Raw genomic sequence first — 18,615 nt, 5'->3', positions numbered from 1 at the left:
CAAGGAGGAACTGAATGGAACTACTTGGAAGCAGTTTTGGAATCCAAACAAAGAAAATAAACATAGGTTAATTGTACAACTCATGGCTCCAGGAAGATTTGAAAACCGAAAGGATAAATAGATGCAAAGAGTTGTTTTACAAATACATTTAAGAAAGTTCCTGAAGCAGCTATTAATATCAGTGATGTGCACGTGGCTTTTGGTTCAGTAAATCTGTAAGATCCAGATCATTGGAACTTGTCTGCTTACATGTTAAAATAATCCATGGAAGTAGGATATTTAACTTTCTTATTTTTCCTAAGCATCCTATGATCCTTTTAGGCACAGGAGAGTGGACTGGGCAGATTTTCGATCTCGAGTATTTTTGTGCATAGGTGTGTCACATCCCACTCCTGTGAATACTCAGGATTCATGGTCAAAGTTTTTCTGGACCTATTTGGTAATGGGCCAGGGGGTTTTGAGGGTATTTTGGTGGTCTAAATCCGCCTCTTCTGGATTGACCCTTTCTCAATAACTCCTGACTCCTTGTCATCACTTCTCTGCTTTATGTGGTCAGCATGGACCAGAACAGGGAAGTGGGCCCGAGGAAGGTTCTTCCCGACATCCACAGGGCCCCCCTTTCCAGCCACCACCTGTTCTAACTTGCCTGCTAGAGTGGCCGTCAGTGTTTGAGACATAGCAACACATTAACTCCTTAATGTCCAAACTTCTATAAGATGACAAAACTTAATTGTGGTTTTTTAACCAAAACATTTAAATTACATTTTGTTCAGTATGGTGATTGATGCTGCTTATCTAAAAAATAAAGTCTTCTTGGAAAATTGGCAAACTGGACTCACATGAAGTATCTAAAATACAAGTACAGTAGATACATTGACAGAGAAGACATTGTATTTTATGTGTAAAGCCAGATCCTAGCAGATGCTGTTAGTTGTATATTATGTATCACTGTAAGTGATGTAAAGGGTTTTGTAAGAGCACAGAGTACCTAGGTCCTGGCACTGTCCTACTGAAAGATATCTCTGTGGTGAGCAAGCCCTCTCTGTGGAGGAAAACTCCCTAAGGCATGTCACATGTACTCTCCATACCGACCAGAGAGTGTTTTTGAAATACTTGTTCCTTACAAAGGATAGTGGGACTGTGTGAAATATAGCACCCAGAGAGGCATTCCTGGGCTTTCTGTTATGCTAACAGGTATTGAGGGATTGTGACTCACTCCTATCATGATTTTAGAGTTGCTGGTGTTGAACTTCGAAAAAACATGCATATTTCCAGAGTTGGAGATAGGCTTTAGAACAAGATTCTCCTATTGATACAATTAGAGAATAGTGGAAAAAATATCAAGGCTCAGATTTCTAGAGTGGAATAATCTGGTATTCCTGCTGATTAAAAAGAAAAAACTAGTCTTCCAAGACCACCCACCTTGGCAAAGCTGGTTTTCTTCTCATTGAAAGCACTAGAAAACCAGGAAAATAAGACTGCATTTGAATACCCATGAACTTGTCTGGTACATCACTCTAGAAGCAAAATTCCCATTTATATATGGAATTTACATAAAAGAAATCTGTTGAAACTGATCTAATGCTGATGTGATGAAATCCAGAAGGAAGAGGCTTTTACTGTGATTGTCAGAAATCACTGTTTCCTATTTTTCAGTTTGGAACAGATGAAATGAGTTGAGCATGCTTTATATTTCCCAGAACTAGCAATTTTTTGTCTCTGGAAAGTTTTAGAGGGAGGAGCTCAGAGGTGCTGTGGGAGGGACTAAAATTCATATTAAAGTTTTGGCATGAGAGGGAGAATTGTCAGAGTAGAAGGTTTCTTCTGAGCTTTTGCTTTTTGTATTTATTTTTTTTTTCAATTTAGGATGATAAATACTTATGTTCAGATTCTTCTAATAATTCTATTTTGGAATACTGATTGTCAGATTATTCCCAGGATTGAAGAATGTGGACTTTCATGTTCTCAGGTAATCTCTTGTTCCAATTTGCTGTCTATTAATATAGTAGTTATATGCTACCAAAGTAATTGTAGGAAAAGAAAGAAGGCAAAAAGGGAAAAAATATTTCAGCTGTCCTGAACATTCACTTTATATTCCTGTCATTCTGAATTAAGTATCCAAAGTGGCAAGAATTACTCTGAAAGAGGGTAGTAAAATGCATCTTTAAATGCATCTTTACACAGTTTGCAACTGCTGCTGTTAGTTAAAATCTGTCTTTTGTATTTGAAAAAAATTATTTTGTTAATATTCATTGCTTTTCCAGAGTCAGTTTTTACAACAGCAGGGGTGCCAAAGAGGTATGAGAGGTTTCAGAAATTGCTAATTATGTTAGGAACATATGAGACACTGAATTTGCTGTGAATAAATGAATTAAGCATGAGAAAGAGTAAAACATGTTTTTCATTTTGTGGTTTGAATGTAACCAGTATTAAATTTAATGACTTCTGTATGCGCATGAAAGGAGTGTGAACCATACCGTCTCTTTAATAGCTTTGGCTTTGTACCATTCCAAATATCCCCGCCAAGGGGCAGTGTGGAGATGTTCTGCTCTTCCTGGCATTCTGAAATTGTAAACATAGAGTACACTGAAAGATAAATTAAAAAAAAAAAGGGATTAAATAATAGGCAATCTGACTTTCAGTCTTAGTGGACGATTATAACTGTGTACTGCCTACAGAGAAGTGAAATTGATTTTATGAAAGAATTTGGCTGTCTGTATAAACTTCTGCTTGAAGATGTCAGTATTTAGGACAACCAGTGAGACATTCTAAAGATTACTTAAATGTGGTGGTACTACCCAGATATTAAGTTAGTTCACGTTAAAGTAATTTATTTTACATTTAATATATGTATCCTAGAAAAACAGTAGGAATAAAGATGCTTATAAAATACTAGATTAAGCAAAAAAAGCTCTCTCTATATTTAAATATTCATGTACTATAGTTAATGTTCCTGTATTCAAGTTCTGTAGTCTCTATCTACTTAGATATTTTTAGAATAATAAAATATAGCCATAAGAGATTAATCTCTAGATTTACCCAAATGCTTTTCAAGAATTGTTATGTACTCATATTCATGAATGCAAATACACATGTATTTTAAATAATTTATGCTCCTTGGTCTGCTGCAATGGGAGTTTAAAATATAAATGATTTGTCATTCTAATTTATCCCTCCAAAGAGTGTAGGACTATCAGCACGTAAAATTCAATATCAACCTTTTTTGATGGGTTTTAGTCTAGGGGATAGGATTTACCTCTGGGGACCCTAAAGGGTATCTCTCTTTGTCAAACCTTAGGGATGTATGTTATGAAGACTGATCACTGATTGCCTATAGACACAACCCTAAGGTTTGGCAACCTGGATACCTTTCTCTACCTTCAAGAGTGTGTCTTACACTTTTCCAATACTGAAGATTGATTAACTGAGAAAGGTGTGTTTTATTTTTCTTATTTACAAGGGAAATACATTGTTTCCAGTATATCGGAACCAATCAATCAATCAATCAATCAATAATTTGTGATATTAGGGACAGCATTCAGTTCATGTTCTGTATGTGATGTTTCTGCTAGTTGTATTCAGTAGAATCTTGAATGCATTAATGACTTTTTAAGACAAAAATGTTTCCTAAGGGGAACAATAATGATCTCAACAGGATAAATTACTGCCAGCATAGCATTTTCAATCTAGTGCAAAGCACTTTAACTACATGAACTTTAGAATCTCATGACTAGCTTATTAGACGAAACTTCTTCCTCCTTTTCCTTTGAAATTAACTTCAGTTTCTCTGCATAACTGACCATGATTTGTGGGCTCAATCCAGCTCGTGAGTTATTCTAAAAGGGAGCAGTCAATCTTCCCCATGATGTGTTACTCAGTGTTCTTCATAGGGGCACTAGTCAGGGGTTACAGTTTGCCTTTGTCTGTGTGAAATATTCTGCTATAGCACATCAGATCAAAAAGTAGAGAATCAATGACTTATTCCTAGCAATTTTCTTAATGTGATAATGAGATATTGTCATTTTAAAACTATCAGAGATTTCTGCAGCTGCTGTTGTTACAAGTGAGTATTACAGATTTTCTTTTGTCTTATGAAGTTTCCCCCCCCAGAAGTTTGTACAGTAAATTTCTATTTTTCATTCAAACTTGAAGCTGTGTGGTTCTTCATAAGGCAAGGGATATGAAAAGCAATAATTTGCATTTTTCTGTGTTTTTCAAACTATGGGTATTGTCAGAAGTTTTTTAGCAGGTTTAACAACTGAAACTGTTGAGTTTGAGCAGTAGACTAGATTTTAGTGTGGCTGTGTCCACTAGGCGTTTGTGAGTGGTTTCGACCTCCATGGGTACTCCTCATCAGAGTAAAGCACTGGTTGTACCTAGGGCAAATAGTGACATAACTATTTTGAGGCATATGACTTGCAAAACGTCTGCATTGAACTGTTATCACAACTTTATGAATTATTTATTGTTTAATTATTTATTTACCATTAATTAAACATTGGATGTTCATGCCGGTATTACATGAAATTTTAAATTGCATGAAAAATATACAGCTGTGGGTTGAATAATGGCAAATGAACAAGTAAGCTTTTATTACATGTTATGATTTATTTCTTCTTCTTTATTTTAATAGCTTGGCTTTAGAGCTCATGTGATATTCTAGTATTCGAAGACTAAGTGCTATGGGCATGGTCTCCATGTCCCACCCAATAGGAAACACAGTTATCAACCAAGTTTCCCTGTAAAAGCATAGGGGAATCCCAGCCTGCAATCCCTGCCTACTCGTTTTACAATCCACATTGTTTGCAGGCTGTACACAAAGAAATAGGCTTATGCCAAATTTGATTCAACAGCTGGTAAAGATCAAGAGCACTACATTTAAAAAACACTCCCCAGAACACTATGAAATATTATTTGTATTGTCTGCCATTTAATGCAGTAATGTTTCCAAAGTCTATGGATGAAGAAGGAAACACTAAACTGAATCTGGGATTTCCTCTAATTATAAAGGTTATTGGCAACAAATCCTTGGTATATATAACTGCTGCTTGTTCCTGCTATTTATAATCAAAATACACGGTGTTTCTTTACTGGATATGTATACCACTGGATATGTATACCATGGATCAGTCCAGTTTTGCTGAATACTACACACTGCAAAACCAGTGATATAGTATAGCCCTTAGTCCACAAAGTCAGCTGACATAAATTGCTATTCTTTGTTCATTATTGAGCAATTCATATTTTAAAAGTGATCCCAAACCTCTAGAAAATAGACACGATAATGTGAGTGACATAATTCAATTGTCCTATAAAATCTGAATGAAAACATAATTTTAGACATGGCAAATCTTTAGTCTCTAAAGAGACTGATCAGAGTCCTGGCTTCCTTAGGATGAGTGAGAGAGATATGTAATGAAATTCCACCACAGGGATACAATTCAACACAGACTTTTTTGGGTGTACATTGATATATCTGATGACAGAAGGAGATGCATAAAAATATAAAACATATTCTTTGCTAATATTTGCTGAGGTGCAGTACAATCCACGAGAGCATGCCCTTGACAGAAAGCCTGGGGTCTACTTCTCTGCCTGCCATCAAATCACTTGTGTGGCTCTCTTCAAGTTATTTAATTTCTCTGGTTTTCACAAGTACAAAAGAGTTCTGACCTTCCTGTGTGGTGTGTCTTAATTATATGTTTTCATTAACTGCTTTGAATATTATAATTATGAGTTAAGTACTCATTAGTTAGAACTTCAGGGGCTCCATCATATTGAGTGATATTAACCCATTTGCTTAGGTATCTTTGCTAGCCTTCTCTGCTGGTACTTAGAAGAGCTGCAATTTAGCACATTTGGGTGGCTTATCTCTTGAACTGTATTTCACATTTGCTCTTTGGGTCAAAAATAGCTTGGCAATGATATAAGACAGCTTCATGTTGTGTCCTATGCTGCTGGTTGGGTGCTGTCACATTTCCTCTCCCCCTGAGAAGGAAACAGCCAGTGACAGGTACAAAGAGGGACTTAGTGCAGTGCTCCTCAGTGTCACAGCATGTACCACCAGCTCCTGTAAGAGAGGTGGAGGTGGAGAAAGCTCTGCAATTCAGAACCTGCAAAAAAAAAAAAAAAAAAAAAAAAAAAGCAATGGTAGCTTTTGGGCTTTTTCTCTCCTCTCTTCCTCAGGAACTCCAGAAGAAGGTTGCAAGGTCTGGAAAGAGACTAGCCACTGGAATAGCAAGCAGAGAATACAAGTCATGAAAGTTGAGGGCACAGACTTAACAGGTGTTGGAACTGGACCTGACAAAGTGTCTTGGAACTGAAACACAAGGCAGGGTTAGAAGCTTCACCATGAGATATCAGCATCACTTGTTTGCAATCAGTATATAATCTGCAAATAGCAGGAGACACATATTTGATAAACCCAAAAAGGGATATATAAGCAAGCTCAGCAGAAGATGGGAGCAGCTGGCCTTTATTATTGACAGTAAATTTTAGTTTACTAATCTTTCTCAGCCCTAATCTTAGGGATCTGATCTGTCCTTCAGCTCCATTTGGACCCAAAACTGAGTAGGAGGTATTGAGACTTGGAAGTAGGTGCTTTCCACAGCCATCTGACTGCTTTGCAGTTGGAAAACTACTTGTAATTTGATCAAATCTGGGTGGGACAGGTTTTCTCTGAGTGGTAATAACTTTAACGAGACCACGTGGTGTGACCTAGCTGGAATTCTTGCAGTAAGGTCTAGGAATAGTTTATTTGTACTTTTGTGGAGCTGGCAGTGCTGTACCTGTTACATTGTCATGTCTGTTTATACTACTCCATTCTTCCTCTCCTGCCAAAATGCTTGTGCATAGGAGAGAACCAGGGATGATCAAAAATGAAAAGGACCAAAAGAGGTTTAAAAGACTTCTTTCTAAGGATAGGTTTGGATGCTCTCTGGGCTTTTTTGGCTCAGCATTGAACTGCTAGGCTTTGCAGATGGATGGATGGATGGATGGATGGATGGATGGATGGATGGATGGATTTGAACCTAAGAAATTAGTTTCCTCCTATCTCTGCCTAAAAATAATTTGATTTCTGGGAGCCATAAGTTTCTGTGTACTGAGTTGTAGCTTGGTGGTTGTTCAGACCAGGATCCCACATTTGAAGCCCTATGTGTTTCGCTATCATTAGCCCCAAAAGAGATCCCTAGATTTTTTTATACCAGACTGTTACAGATGTTTTTGTAGTAGTTTTCATCCTGTCAGAAAAAATATATTTCCTTATAATTTTTTCCCTGACTTTGATAACATTTATTGGCTATTTTTTGAAAACCAGGAAATTATTTACCATTTTAAAGATACAAACCAGAAAGTATGCCCCAACTGCAGTGTGTTGCTGAGGAAATTTCAGACCAGCACTGAACTACTTGTCTGGGAATGATCATGCAACCAGTAAATTAATGTATACTCAGCAGTGATGCAGACACATCACAGCACTACCCCTGCATTCACAAGCATAGGAATTCAATGGGCCAGAATTTTCTGAGGCCATGAATAGACTGGAAAATCACAGTAACCAGTGGTGCTGAGCACAGGGATGGATTGTCTGTGGAGCTTATAGAGATCTCCACACACACTAAGAAAATATAGCTGAGATATGTTTAATGTAGCTCACATATGTCTCAGATAAAGGTCTTTCGTACAAAGGCAGAAATGTAGAGTAGATGGCATATTGAGTTTTTTGCTAAGACAAGTATCTCTGCTTTCATTCATTCATCCACTTTTCTTTTGTGGGATCTACAGACAGTCCTTCAAACAATACTTGATTTAATTCTTTGGAACAGTCAGCAGAGCTGAAGACCTGTTTTGCTTTATGGCATGTCTTGTCCTTTCAGCATGCAAAATATAGAACTCACCATGAAAACTGTATGGGACATGCAATCTCATTCAGGAAGTGTCTATGCAAAAATGAAGAGAGTTTTAGTTTTAATTTTAATTTACAAATTACCTGTGTGTCTTTCTCTTGCAAGGAAATATTTCAACATAGTTGCTTTGAATAAGTGTGGTAAATTTCAATAATTTCTGGAAAACTGTTTGTCTTGCTATTGCCTGTACTTGTCTGCATATTTTCAGAGAGTATGAATCACATAAACAACACTGTACAGTACTAGATGTACGTTCATTGTCTTTTCTTGGAAAAACTTTGAGGAAATAGAATTTATTGTAGTTAAGATTTTTCACTCTACCCAGTTTTATTTTTCCTTTTTATCCCTACATATGAAAACTTCCTTCATTTTTTCCCACTTCCTCATCTCCCTGACATGCTGTTCTTTTTTATATGACTGCAGTGATTTTTCTCCATTGCTTTTTGTGTTTTGATGTCTTCGTTACAATTTTTCATAATTTCAGTTACCATTATAGTGTGATGTTTCATGCTTAGTTTTGATAAGTAATATGTGTGCTTTGGGGTTTTTCCCCCTCAATTTCAACATATTATATTTATATATGACACGATAGAATAATTTTTAGAGTATGGCCGATCCGTGTTCGCATTCCGTCTGCCTTTGTAGCTTATTTTCTCTTCCACTTAGAGGTCAAAAATCCTATACAATTTTCAAGTAAATGTATGGCATAGGTGGTTTTCAGTAAGTGCTATCATCAAAAATGAGGTGTAGTGTAAAGCAACATATGAAAGTAGTGAACACTGATGGGTTTTTTTAGCTGTTGTAAAATTAGTAGGATTCTGCTTCTTTAGAAGCCCTTCTCTTGTACCTCTGCCTCCTTTAATTGCCCTGTGCTAAGTTTAGCAACTACAGTACAAGGAGGATACATTATAAAAAGGTAAATTATGTGATTATTGCAGAGTTTTTTCCCCCTTCACCATACCCCCACAAAATTATGATTAACAACATTAAATTACGATTAGTAAAAATTTTGAGAAATAGACATGTATAATGACATTTCAAATAATTAATTTGTATTGGATATGATTTATTTCTCTTTAAATCTTCCAAATTTATATATTACTAGCTTCTCTATCAATTAGCTTAACCTGCAAATGTTTCAGCTAAAATACACACTAGATATTTTCAGTAGGGTTTCACTGCACAGTAAATCTTTAATGTTTTAAATTTCTCGTGTACTCACCCAGCTAATTCTTTCAGGGAAAGGTGTTTTTGGCTTTTCTTGCTCTTGATAGGAGAGCAAAGGCATGTTTGTAGGGATTCTGGTATAGGGTTTCTGATGCAGGATTCAGACTTTCAGACATCATAATAATACAAATATGAATAGCCAGGAAAAAGTTCTGTCTCAAAAATTTTCAAGAATACAGCTGAAAAAAATTTAATGTACTAAGATTTCTCTCATTTTGTTGTGGCTAGAATGTTTCTGTAACTCAAGCAAGCACTATTAGAGCCAATCAGGCATGTTCAGCATTGTCTTTAATAGAAGCAGTTCCTTAACTGATGCTGTGGCACAGGCAGGAATGCAGAATCCTCCCAGGATGGTCATCTGAGACTACCATGGCTTCTACCATGTCCTGTGGGATCATTTGTATGGCCTTACATCCTTACACAACATAACAAGCTAAGGCTAGAATAAAACCAAAGTCAGCATTAAAAATGACTTTTCATCTGGAAGAGATATCATCAGGGGTAGTTCCACGATGATTTAAATTTGAAATTTTCTTCTGCTTAAGGAGAAGAGGGAGAATCATCACTTTAATCAGAGCTGCAAAACCCAGAGACATGTGCTCCTGCTTTGAGGGCTGTCTCAACCCTGAAATGTGGCCTCAAAGTCTTGGAATTGTCATCAGAAATTTTTGCCAAATGTGCTATGTTATCCTAAATTTTACTATGAGTTTGTGATCCATGAAGGCAGGGTTAGAAAATTATTTTTTAAGTTCCTGCACCTCCAACATTTCAGAGTAGTGTCTAGAACATTCACCCATTTTGTGATGCTGCAGTGTTCCTGTGGTTTTAGTTTATTAAATACAGATTCAGTGGAGATCATGAGAAAGCATTAGAGTCTTGTCAGGGCACTATGAGAAACCTGCTTACTTAGCATGGTGCTGCATCAGGAAAGGCAAGAGTTAGTCTGATCTCCACTCTCTAGAGCCCACAAGCCTGAGTTATGAGTGAAATCTTCTTTGTGGAAACTCTCTTCCACAAAGAAGCTGTTCTCTTGTGGAGCAGCTGCTGAGAGCTATTTAAAAGTTTCAGTTTGTGGTTTGTTTTCTGGTCACTGCTTAGAATAAAATGTAAGTAGGAAATAGATCTCTCATGTGAATGTTGAAAGCACTCAAAAACATCAGCTTAAAATTTTCACAGTGTCTTCCCTGTCCTTTTCTCAGACGAGCATTCTTCTATTTCCCCTCTGTACATTCTGACTACTTTAATAGGAGGCCTGGGAAACCCTCTCATTTACCACACAGTGTGGCAAACAGGCAGCTTAGAACTGCTTCAGTTTAAGGAGGGTGTTGAACCTAGTGGTCCCTTGAGAGAAGAACTTGAAAGCTGGACTATAAAAGGTGGAAAATGCCCATATTCTGCTTTCCTCTTCTAATATTTACAGTTTGAAGGAGGCTTGAGCTTTGTTAGTTTTACTCTGTTACTATTAAATCTCCAGCTACCTGCTATGCTGGGTGATGTGGATGTGTCTCACTATGAGTGTCTGCCGTGAGCTAGAGTTCATTCCATTGTTGTTCTGGTCACAAACTAAACACCAAATTGCATGCATCCAGAGATATTTCAGATCAGAAAAGGAGGTGTCTAATAAGCTTAAGTGCCTCCAGTGTTGTGTGGCAATTCATTGGATATTACAGATCATGGTCCTGAGCTGAGATTACTACAGTTTGCTTAAATTATATTTCAGGTACCTAAGCCCTCTTTCATATTTGGCTGACTTAATCCTTTTAAAAATGGCTGAAAATGTTGGCTTTATTTCACTACCCACTAATGCAAAATCCTCATGGAGAAATTGCATTACTTGGGGATTATGTGACCCTTTTCTCATGGGCAAAGCTGATGTTTGCATAGGTGTGTTGGGTTTGTGAAATTTTGGTAGCTGGGCTTCTGTAAGAAGCTTCCAGCCAGCTCCAAGACAGAGCCACCACTGGCCAAGGTCGAGACCATCAGTGATGAGAGTATCCTCAGGATATCAGCTTTCTGTTATCCCCTGATGGAGCAGGTGGGTGCCTTAAGGACATTGGGACCCTGTGGGAAGCTCATACTGGAGCAGGCTCCTGGCAGGACCTGTGGCCTGTGGAGAGAGGAGCCACACTGCAGCAGGTTTGCTGGCAGGATTTGTCACCCTGTGGGGGACCTGTGCTGGACCAGTCTGTTCCTGAGGGACTGCACCTTGTGGAAGGGATCCACTCTGGAAAAGTTCATAAAGAACAGCAGCCCATGCTGCTCATTTTGTGAAGCTCTGTCTCCTGTGGGAGGGTCCCCTTGCTGGAGCAGGAGCAGGTAGAACAGTATAAGGAATCCTCTCCCTGAGAAGGAAGGAGTGGCAGAGACAATGATGACGTGATGTGTGATGAACTGACTGCAGCCTCTCTTTCCTTGTTCCCCTGAACTGCTGAGGGGGAGGAGGTGGACAAATCAGGAATGAAGTTGAGCCTGTGAAGAAGGGAAGGGTGGGAGGAAGGTGCTTTGAGGCTTGTTTTTTCTCACTAACTTACTCTGATTGCAATTTGGAATAAATTAAACTAATTTCCCCAAGCTGAGTCTATTTTGCCTGTGATGACAATGGCTGTGTGATATCTCCCTGTCCTTATCTCAAACCAGGAGACTTTTGTTACATTTTTAATTCCCTGTCCAGTGGTGGAAGGGAGTGACAGAGGCACTGTCACTATGGTGGGCATGTGGCACCTAGCCAGGGGCAACCCACCACGACTGGCAAAAGAATGTATCCCCACTTGCCTCAGATCCAAAGTTCATTCAGATCAGTGGAATGTGTCTCACCCAACCAGTCTTCCACAATTTTTGGGAGTGAGCAGTGTGGCATTTTTCATTTATAAAGTTCACAGTGTACAGCTGAGCACTGAGTGCTGCTCCTGGGAATCACTCTAGACATATATTAAAAGAGTATTTGCCTAGAGAAAAACAGTGAGGGCTTTGCTGTGTATGCCAGAATACTGGGAAACAGGGCCTGCAGTATGTCTCCTCTTTTTGCTGAGCAATAGTGTTAGGATAAATGAGAAGGCAGTAACTGGAATAGAAAAGTATCTTCAGGCAAAAATAAAAATACATAATTCCTAATGAAATAATTACTGTATTCAGCAGCAGGAGGAGCAATTCTGTACTGGAGAGTATCTTCTCATAATCTTCACTTGAATTCTTGCTATTTTTTTCTTTCTTCTCTGTTCTTTTCTATGGCAATCTTACTGCCCACTGATTCCAGTCACCTCTGAGACTGCTAGTCTCAGTTCTGTCAGTGTTGCTGAGGGAGCTTTTTTCTTGTAGCCTGTTTTGTGCTACAAAGATCATTATAACATCTTAACCTCAAAGCACATGGTTGTCTGGAGGGCTTGTGGAATCTATGTCCTCCAGTTTTTCAAGAAATGACCATAATAATTGCTGACTTGATCTGGTGACAGTACTGCTTCTAGGAGGAGGCTGAACTTGGTGACCTTCAGAAACCCCTTCCACCCTACATTTCTTTGATTCCATTTTATCATCCCCTGTATGAGATCTCCAGTAAGTAATTGAAATAATTAATGCTGTGTCAGTGTCCCTGTCTCATTGTTATAGTAGAAGTGCTGATTTGGTAGATTAGTTCTCCTTTCATGTAGCTGAGTGGTCTGAAATTTTTGACAGTCTGTGTATGGGATGGTGCTGATTTATACCAGCTGACGGTATGGCAGTTAAAGTACATTTTAATTTTAGTGTGTCTATTGTACTCTATTCTGTTTTGTTAACAGCTTGTGTTAATAGTGTAGGAAACATGACATCAAAACGATTGACTTTTTTTTTGTTTTGGTTCTTTTAATTTCTAAAAGAAAAAAGTTAACACATACTGTTGCTTCAAGCAAATTCTGCTTCTAGTCCTGGAGCTGAAGCACACAATAGAACAGGCAGCTTTTATTTCAGGCAGTCATAGCTCCCTTTGGTCCCATAAATTTAAAAGCAAGTGGTTTATATGTAGGTCCTTTTTTTTTTTTTTTTTTTTTTTTTTTTTTTAATCTCAACATTATTTTTAAATAAAATAGAAAAAAAAAAAAATAGAAGCAGGGAATATTCTTCCCAGTTGAGAGACCTCAAAGCAATATTGTTTTGTCTGTCTATTCACTTATAGGATAAATATATGTCACTGCCAAGAGTTCTGAGAAATTACTGTGCTTCTAACTCTTCCAGTTGTTCTACTCTGTGAAAAGGATTCAGCCATGCACCCACTGTGAGGGCTAGAAGATATTATATGCCACGTGCAGTACTGATAACATATGGAACACTGCAGTTAAAATGTAGGAACAGGATTCTTCTGCATCAGACAGTGCGGGAGGAAATGCACACTGCCTGGGAAGCAGAAACCTCTGTTACACCTGACTAATAGCAGGTAAAGAGAAGGATAAAAATCTAAGGGGGCTGAAGGTCTTAGTCACATGCTCCTGCACTCCTGAAGTGCTGCTCAGCTGTGATGGAGGTGTTGGCCTTGTGACAAGGAGCGGGCTGTGGAAGACGGTCTGTACCTCTGCATTCACATGTGAAATGGAAGGTGGTGCAATGACAATTGGTAACAGTCACTGCTTGAGATCCCTGTGAAGTCCTGCTGGAGAGTGTCATCACCATCATGTTTGCTCAGGCTCTTTCAGTGATGAGCTCAGAGCCCATCAACAGAGAGGTAACACAGCCAGATGTCACCTTGCTCTGCCCGACTCAGGCCAGCTCTCATCCAAAAAGTGCATGACCTCGTTAGCACTGTAGTGAGCCTGAGCTTGATATCCCACTGCTCAGTAGCAATTATTCTTTCAGATTCAGCACTGCACTAATGTGATGGGATGTTTTCCATTTCACTTGGAACACACAGGAGCTGGATAATGTGTAGACGTGACTCAGATGCTCTGTTTTTAGCATTCTGTAAAACAATCCAGCAGCATCCAGGTGTTTTTGTAGTTTAAAAGTAGTCCAAAATAATGCTTTGCCATTTCTTTTCTGCATGAATAACAGTCCAAATGTTTCAATCTATGACTGCTCAGCTAATCCCACTGCATGCTGCTCACATGTATCAGATCACCACATTGCCAGCAGAAGCTGAAGAACAACCTTGTGGTTTGCCAAAAATTGAAAACTGTCATTAGTAACATAGTTTTACCTTGGCAATGAGAATTATTACACTTGATGTCAAAACAAATACAGATGCTCCTTCAAAGAAAAGGTCTTTTGAGGGCACCGTATCAGCAGTAATAACTACAAATTTTTAATAGTTCTAAATTTTCATATTAAGAATATTAATAATTGCAATTTTTCTGGTACTTGGTAAATGTAACCACAATTTAATTCACTTGCCAAGTGTGTTTTGGAGGTCTATTATTTTTCCTTTTCACCCACTTCCAATTTTTTGTATAAATACTTGTTGATATCGTTAAGTCTTCTTTCAGTGGGACAGGAATCATTATGTTATCACTCTGCTTTCTTTACTGTAAAGAATTCTGTTTTCTTACATTTGGTAAGATAAATACAGCAGTGAGCTTTCATAGAACTTAATGAGAAAAGCTCTGTGAGGTTCCAGTCCCCGTCAGCATCAATGATGTGTAAATCGCAAAGGCATTATGGTCTTTATCTATGAAAAATAGCTCTGGAAAAAGCTAAAACACACTCAGTAATTTCCTTCCATGAAGTAATGCCTAGAAAGTTTCTGGGGCTGAAAGTCTCTGAAAGGAATTACAGCGATTTATTGATGGTCTGTGGAGCTTTTGATATAGATAGAGCTCTGAATCCTCTCTGTTTCCATCCAAAGTTCTTGAATGGTGGAGATGCATATAACTTTGACTGTGGCTGTCCACTGCTCAAAGAACTTTTCCTAATGGAGGTGGTTGAGGTGACACTGGCATGCCAGGTTTTTTACTAGGAGCCATGAGAAATCATTGAGGACTCTATTGGACCCACCTCTGCGGGCTCCTCCCTCTGGGAATGAATGGGTGAGCAGCTGAAGAAAGGAAAGCTGCAGCTGGATTGCTTACACAGCAGGGGTAAGTCGCTCGCCCTCTGTGGTGGAGGATATGGCTGTGGAGTTCCCAGCTGAGACCAAGATCAGTATGACTTTACAAGGCACAGAATGAGCCCCAATGTTTTCACAGCTATGGATGGTTCTGGTCACTCCTTTCGGACAGATACATTAAAGCAGAAGAAGCTGCTGAGAAGGGTGATGGTGAGAAGGAAAATCTGGTTTATTAGAGAGGAGTAAAATAGCTTAGCTTTTACAGTCTCACAAAAAAAAAAAAAAGCTGAGAAAAGGTATATTACTGGATGCAGATAAATAAAAAGTAAATTCCAAGGTGGGAAGCATCTATTTAAGTGAAGAGATAACGAGTGCAATCAGAAGTAAGTAAAAGCTAACCATTATTGTTGTCATGAAAGAAATTAAAAGGTTTGGTGTTAGTAGACAACAGCTCTTCTGGAATAGCCTTGGCACTCACAGCAGTGCACATGAAAGCCTGACTGATTTTGCAATGATGCTTCACCAGTTTTTGAAAGGGATTAGATTATATGGTACCTGTGGTTATCAGGGGACTGTACCCAGTGATTTGGGACATCCTTTGTATTTGTATGCAGAATAAGATGGATTTTTGCAGAGCACCTCCTTTCAATTGGAAAAAAAAAAATTAACTTGTTCAGATTAATCATCTTTATTGACCTTTTGGCTACAATTTGAACTTCAATTATTGCAAACCCACCCTTTCCCTGTGTTGTAAAAGTACGTAGAATCCCATGCTTGCTTTTAGTGGTGGTTAAAGAATAGAAATTGTTGGAATAGAGGGAAACATCAGAATATGGTCATGTTCCTTTCCCTCTGCCTTCTCTGACAGCTGACCCTAAAGTACAAATGTAGCCAATAGCTTTGCCAGTGAGCATGGCCCAAAAGGGAGGATTCTACATTCACTGACTAATGTAGGTGTCTTAATGAATGAATGAATGTTAAATGTCTGACAACCTGGTCCCAACCAAAGAATACATTTTAAGGCATTTTCAGGCTTCTTGCTATTCCTTATAGAGTTATGCAAGAGCTGCCACCAGCTCTTCTATGAACTAGGTATAACAGCACTAACAGGTAGACTGTGAACCCAAATTTTCCTCAGACTCTTTCCTGCATGACAGAGCATCCAGGGAATAATTTCCACAATTCTGCACTTGATTTAGTGCCTGAAGATATGAGAGGAAGTGGGAAGTAGATTTGATCTTTGTTTCTTTTTCTTGGCAATTTTAATTCATGAAAACACTCTCTGTGCCCCTAATCCAAGTCTTCCTCTACTGATCTCACTCTCTTCTCTACAGTTGTTAGAACAATGGGATATTAAAATTGTCCTAGTTTGAGAAGAAGTTGCTGTGCTAGCTAAAAAGCTGGCACCACATCTTCTATTCAGAATGCTGCATGCTGGTGGTGTGTGTTCAGATAACCTCTAGCTACAGTTGAGTAATACCACAAATGGGGAAAACCCCAGAGAAATAGGAAAATCCCTAACTGTTTGTGCATTGTGTAAGTATATTTTACTTAGGCTCCTTGCCAAAGAAGATATGAATCAAAGATTCTCCCTGTATAGGAGTAAAATGTAGTATCATGTTCAGGATCTTATTTTTGCATAAAAGATGCCCTAGGCATTTGTAAAAGAGAAGAAAATTTCCATTCCTGTTTTAGTGTGTTATGTTTTTTTATTGCACTCATCACTGAAAATTCCTGAAAACAAAAGATATAGAAGTGGGAGAGGAACTTGGTTAATTCGAGTTATTCTTTCAGACAAATGGTCTCTTTGGGCTGTTATGCAAAGTGATTGTAAAACTCCCCCACCCACTTGGTATTGTACAATAAAAAGAAACACTTAAAAAAATAAGAAATTGCTCTGTGACCAAATATTGCTGTAACTGGCAAGTGTTTGTGCAAATATTTGATCATTTATGTAAACTTTCCCAACAACTCCTCACCCAGAACACAACCAAGTGCCCAAGAATGACAAAACATCTCCCTACCAGATCAAAAGTCACAGAAGGATGTTTCTTTCTTTCCTGTAGAACAGACAAAATAAATGTAAGAGTTCAGATTAGAGGATTCCTCTATGCAATAGTGAAAACTAATAATTAATTAGGATAGACTGAAAGGTATAAAAGAATTTCTTTATCATGCCACAGCCCACAGAAATGGGTGTTTTGGTTTTTCTCCTGCAATATATGTACTTTAGTTATTGTACATTCAGTTTTCAATTTTCAGGTGTCATAACAGGGGGATGACCTTCTGTAATTAAAAAGCTGAATCCTTTGATATTTGTGAGATTTTTTTGTTGCTTAATTCAGTGTGAACTTGATTTTTTAAATGTATTTTTTGCACTAAGGTTTTAACCAGGAAGAATGGTTAGAGAAGTTAAAGATGCTGTTCTAAGAAATTTTGACTGGCAATTGGGAACTCTGTCAAGCCACCTAACCAAAATATTTTCAACTGTCTGGCTCAAAATGGGAAGTAAAAAATATGGAAGTAATTTGCTGAATGATCAGTCTCATGAGAGATTAATTTCTTCTAGTAAATAATGACTGAGAAATTAGTTGATCCAGCAGTTCCTTTCAGAAATAATTAAAAAATATCAAATATTTCTATGATACATCAGAAATTAGGTCTTATCAGTTACTGTTTTCAGTTTTTCATGGAGATTTGAGGAAATTATAAAACTTTTGAAACAGAAGTATCCCAGTTTTAGAAAAGTCATGTAAAGAAGTTTGGTATACTTTATTGAATCATAAAATGGTTTGGGCTGGAAGGGAACTTTAAAGGTCATCTAGTCCCCTGTGGTGAGCAGGGATAGCTCCAAGGGGAACAGGGTGCTCTGAGCCCCATCCAACCTGGTCTTGAATGTGTCCACCACCCTCACTGTAAAATATTTTCTTTCTTATATCTGATATAAATCAACTCTCTTTTAATTTAAAACCATTATACCTTGTCTGGTTGCAACAGGCTCTAATTTGAGTGTCAATGTATTATGCTGTAGAAGCAGCCAAACCAATATCTTTAACAATATGAAATAATTTTTCTAATCTTCAGTCTATGCCAGTATATGACCACATCTGTCTTGTTATAAAACGTGGTTTAAAATACCTTTTATGCATTTTTACTTTTTTGAGTCATAGTAACAAATTGCCAATAGTAAAAGGTGACAGCTTATGTCCAAAAGTGATTTTTAAAAATAGAACTGCCAAAAGGACAGAAGAATGGGAACTGATGCAGGTTAGACAGTGGTCACTGCTTTTCCAAAGGCCTCCTTTAGGAAGGAGCTTAGCTGAAATGAAAAGCTGTCATGGAGGACAGGACACATTCTCAGGTACCCCAGGCAGCTGCCCTCCACAGCGGAGTGAATGTTCTGCCCTTTCTCACCTGCAGCAATAATATGGTTTTGCTCCACAGCTTTATTTCCGAGGAGCGCAGGATTCCCTG

General features: G+C 38.1%; 1 protein-coding gene across 1 annotated transcript in view; it reads left to right on the top strand.

Moving 5' to 3' along the window:
* Positions 1 to 1,867: 1,867 nt before the first annotated feature.
* IL17REL (interleukin 17 receptor E like) overlaps positions 1,868 to 18,615 on the top strand; it is a 42,069-nt gene continuing 25,321 nt past the window's right edge. The window contains exon 1 of the mRNA XM_041405326.1: positions 1,868 to 1,969. Coding sequence (XP_041261260.1) covers positions 1,868 to 1,969 — 102 coding nt within the window. The remainder of the gene's footprint in view (positions 1,970 to 18,615) is intronic.

The sequence above is a fragment of the Onychostruthus taczanowskii genome, unplaced genomic scaffold, assembly GCF_017590055.1.
Source record: "Onychostruthus taczanowskii isolate IOZ18803 unplaced genomic scaffold, ASM1759005v1 scaffold23, whole genome shotgun sequence".
Classification (NCBI taxonomy): Eukaryota; Metazoa; Chordata; class Aves; order Passeriformes; family Passeridae; genus Onychostruthus; species Onychostruthus taczanowskii.
This window is presented reverse-complemented; position numbering and strand designations above follow the sequence as displayed.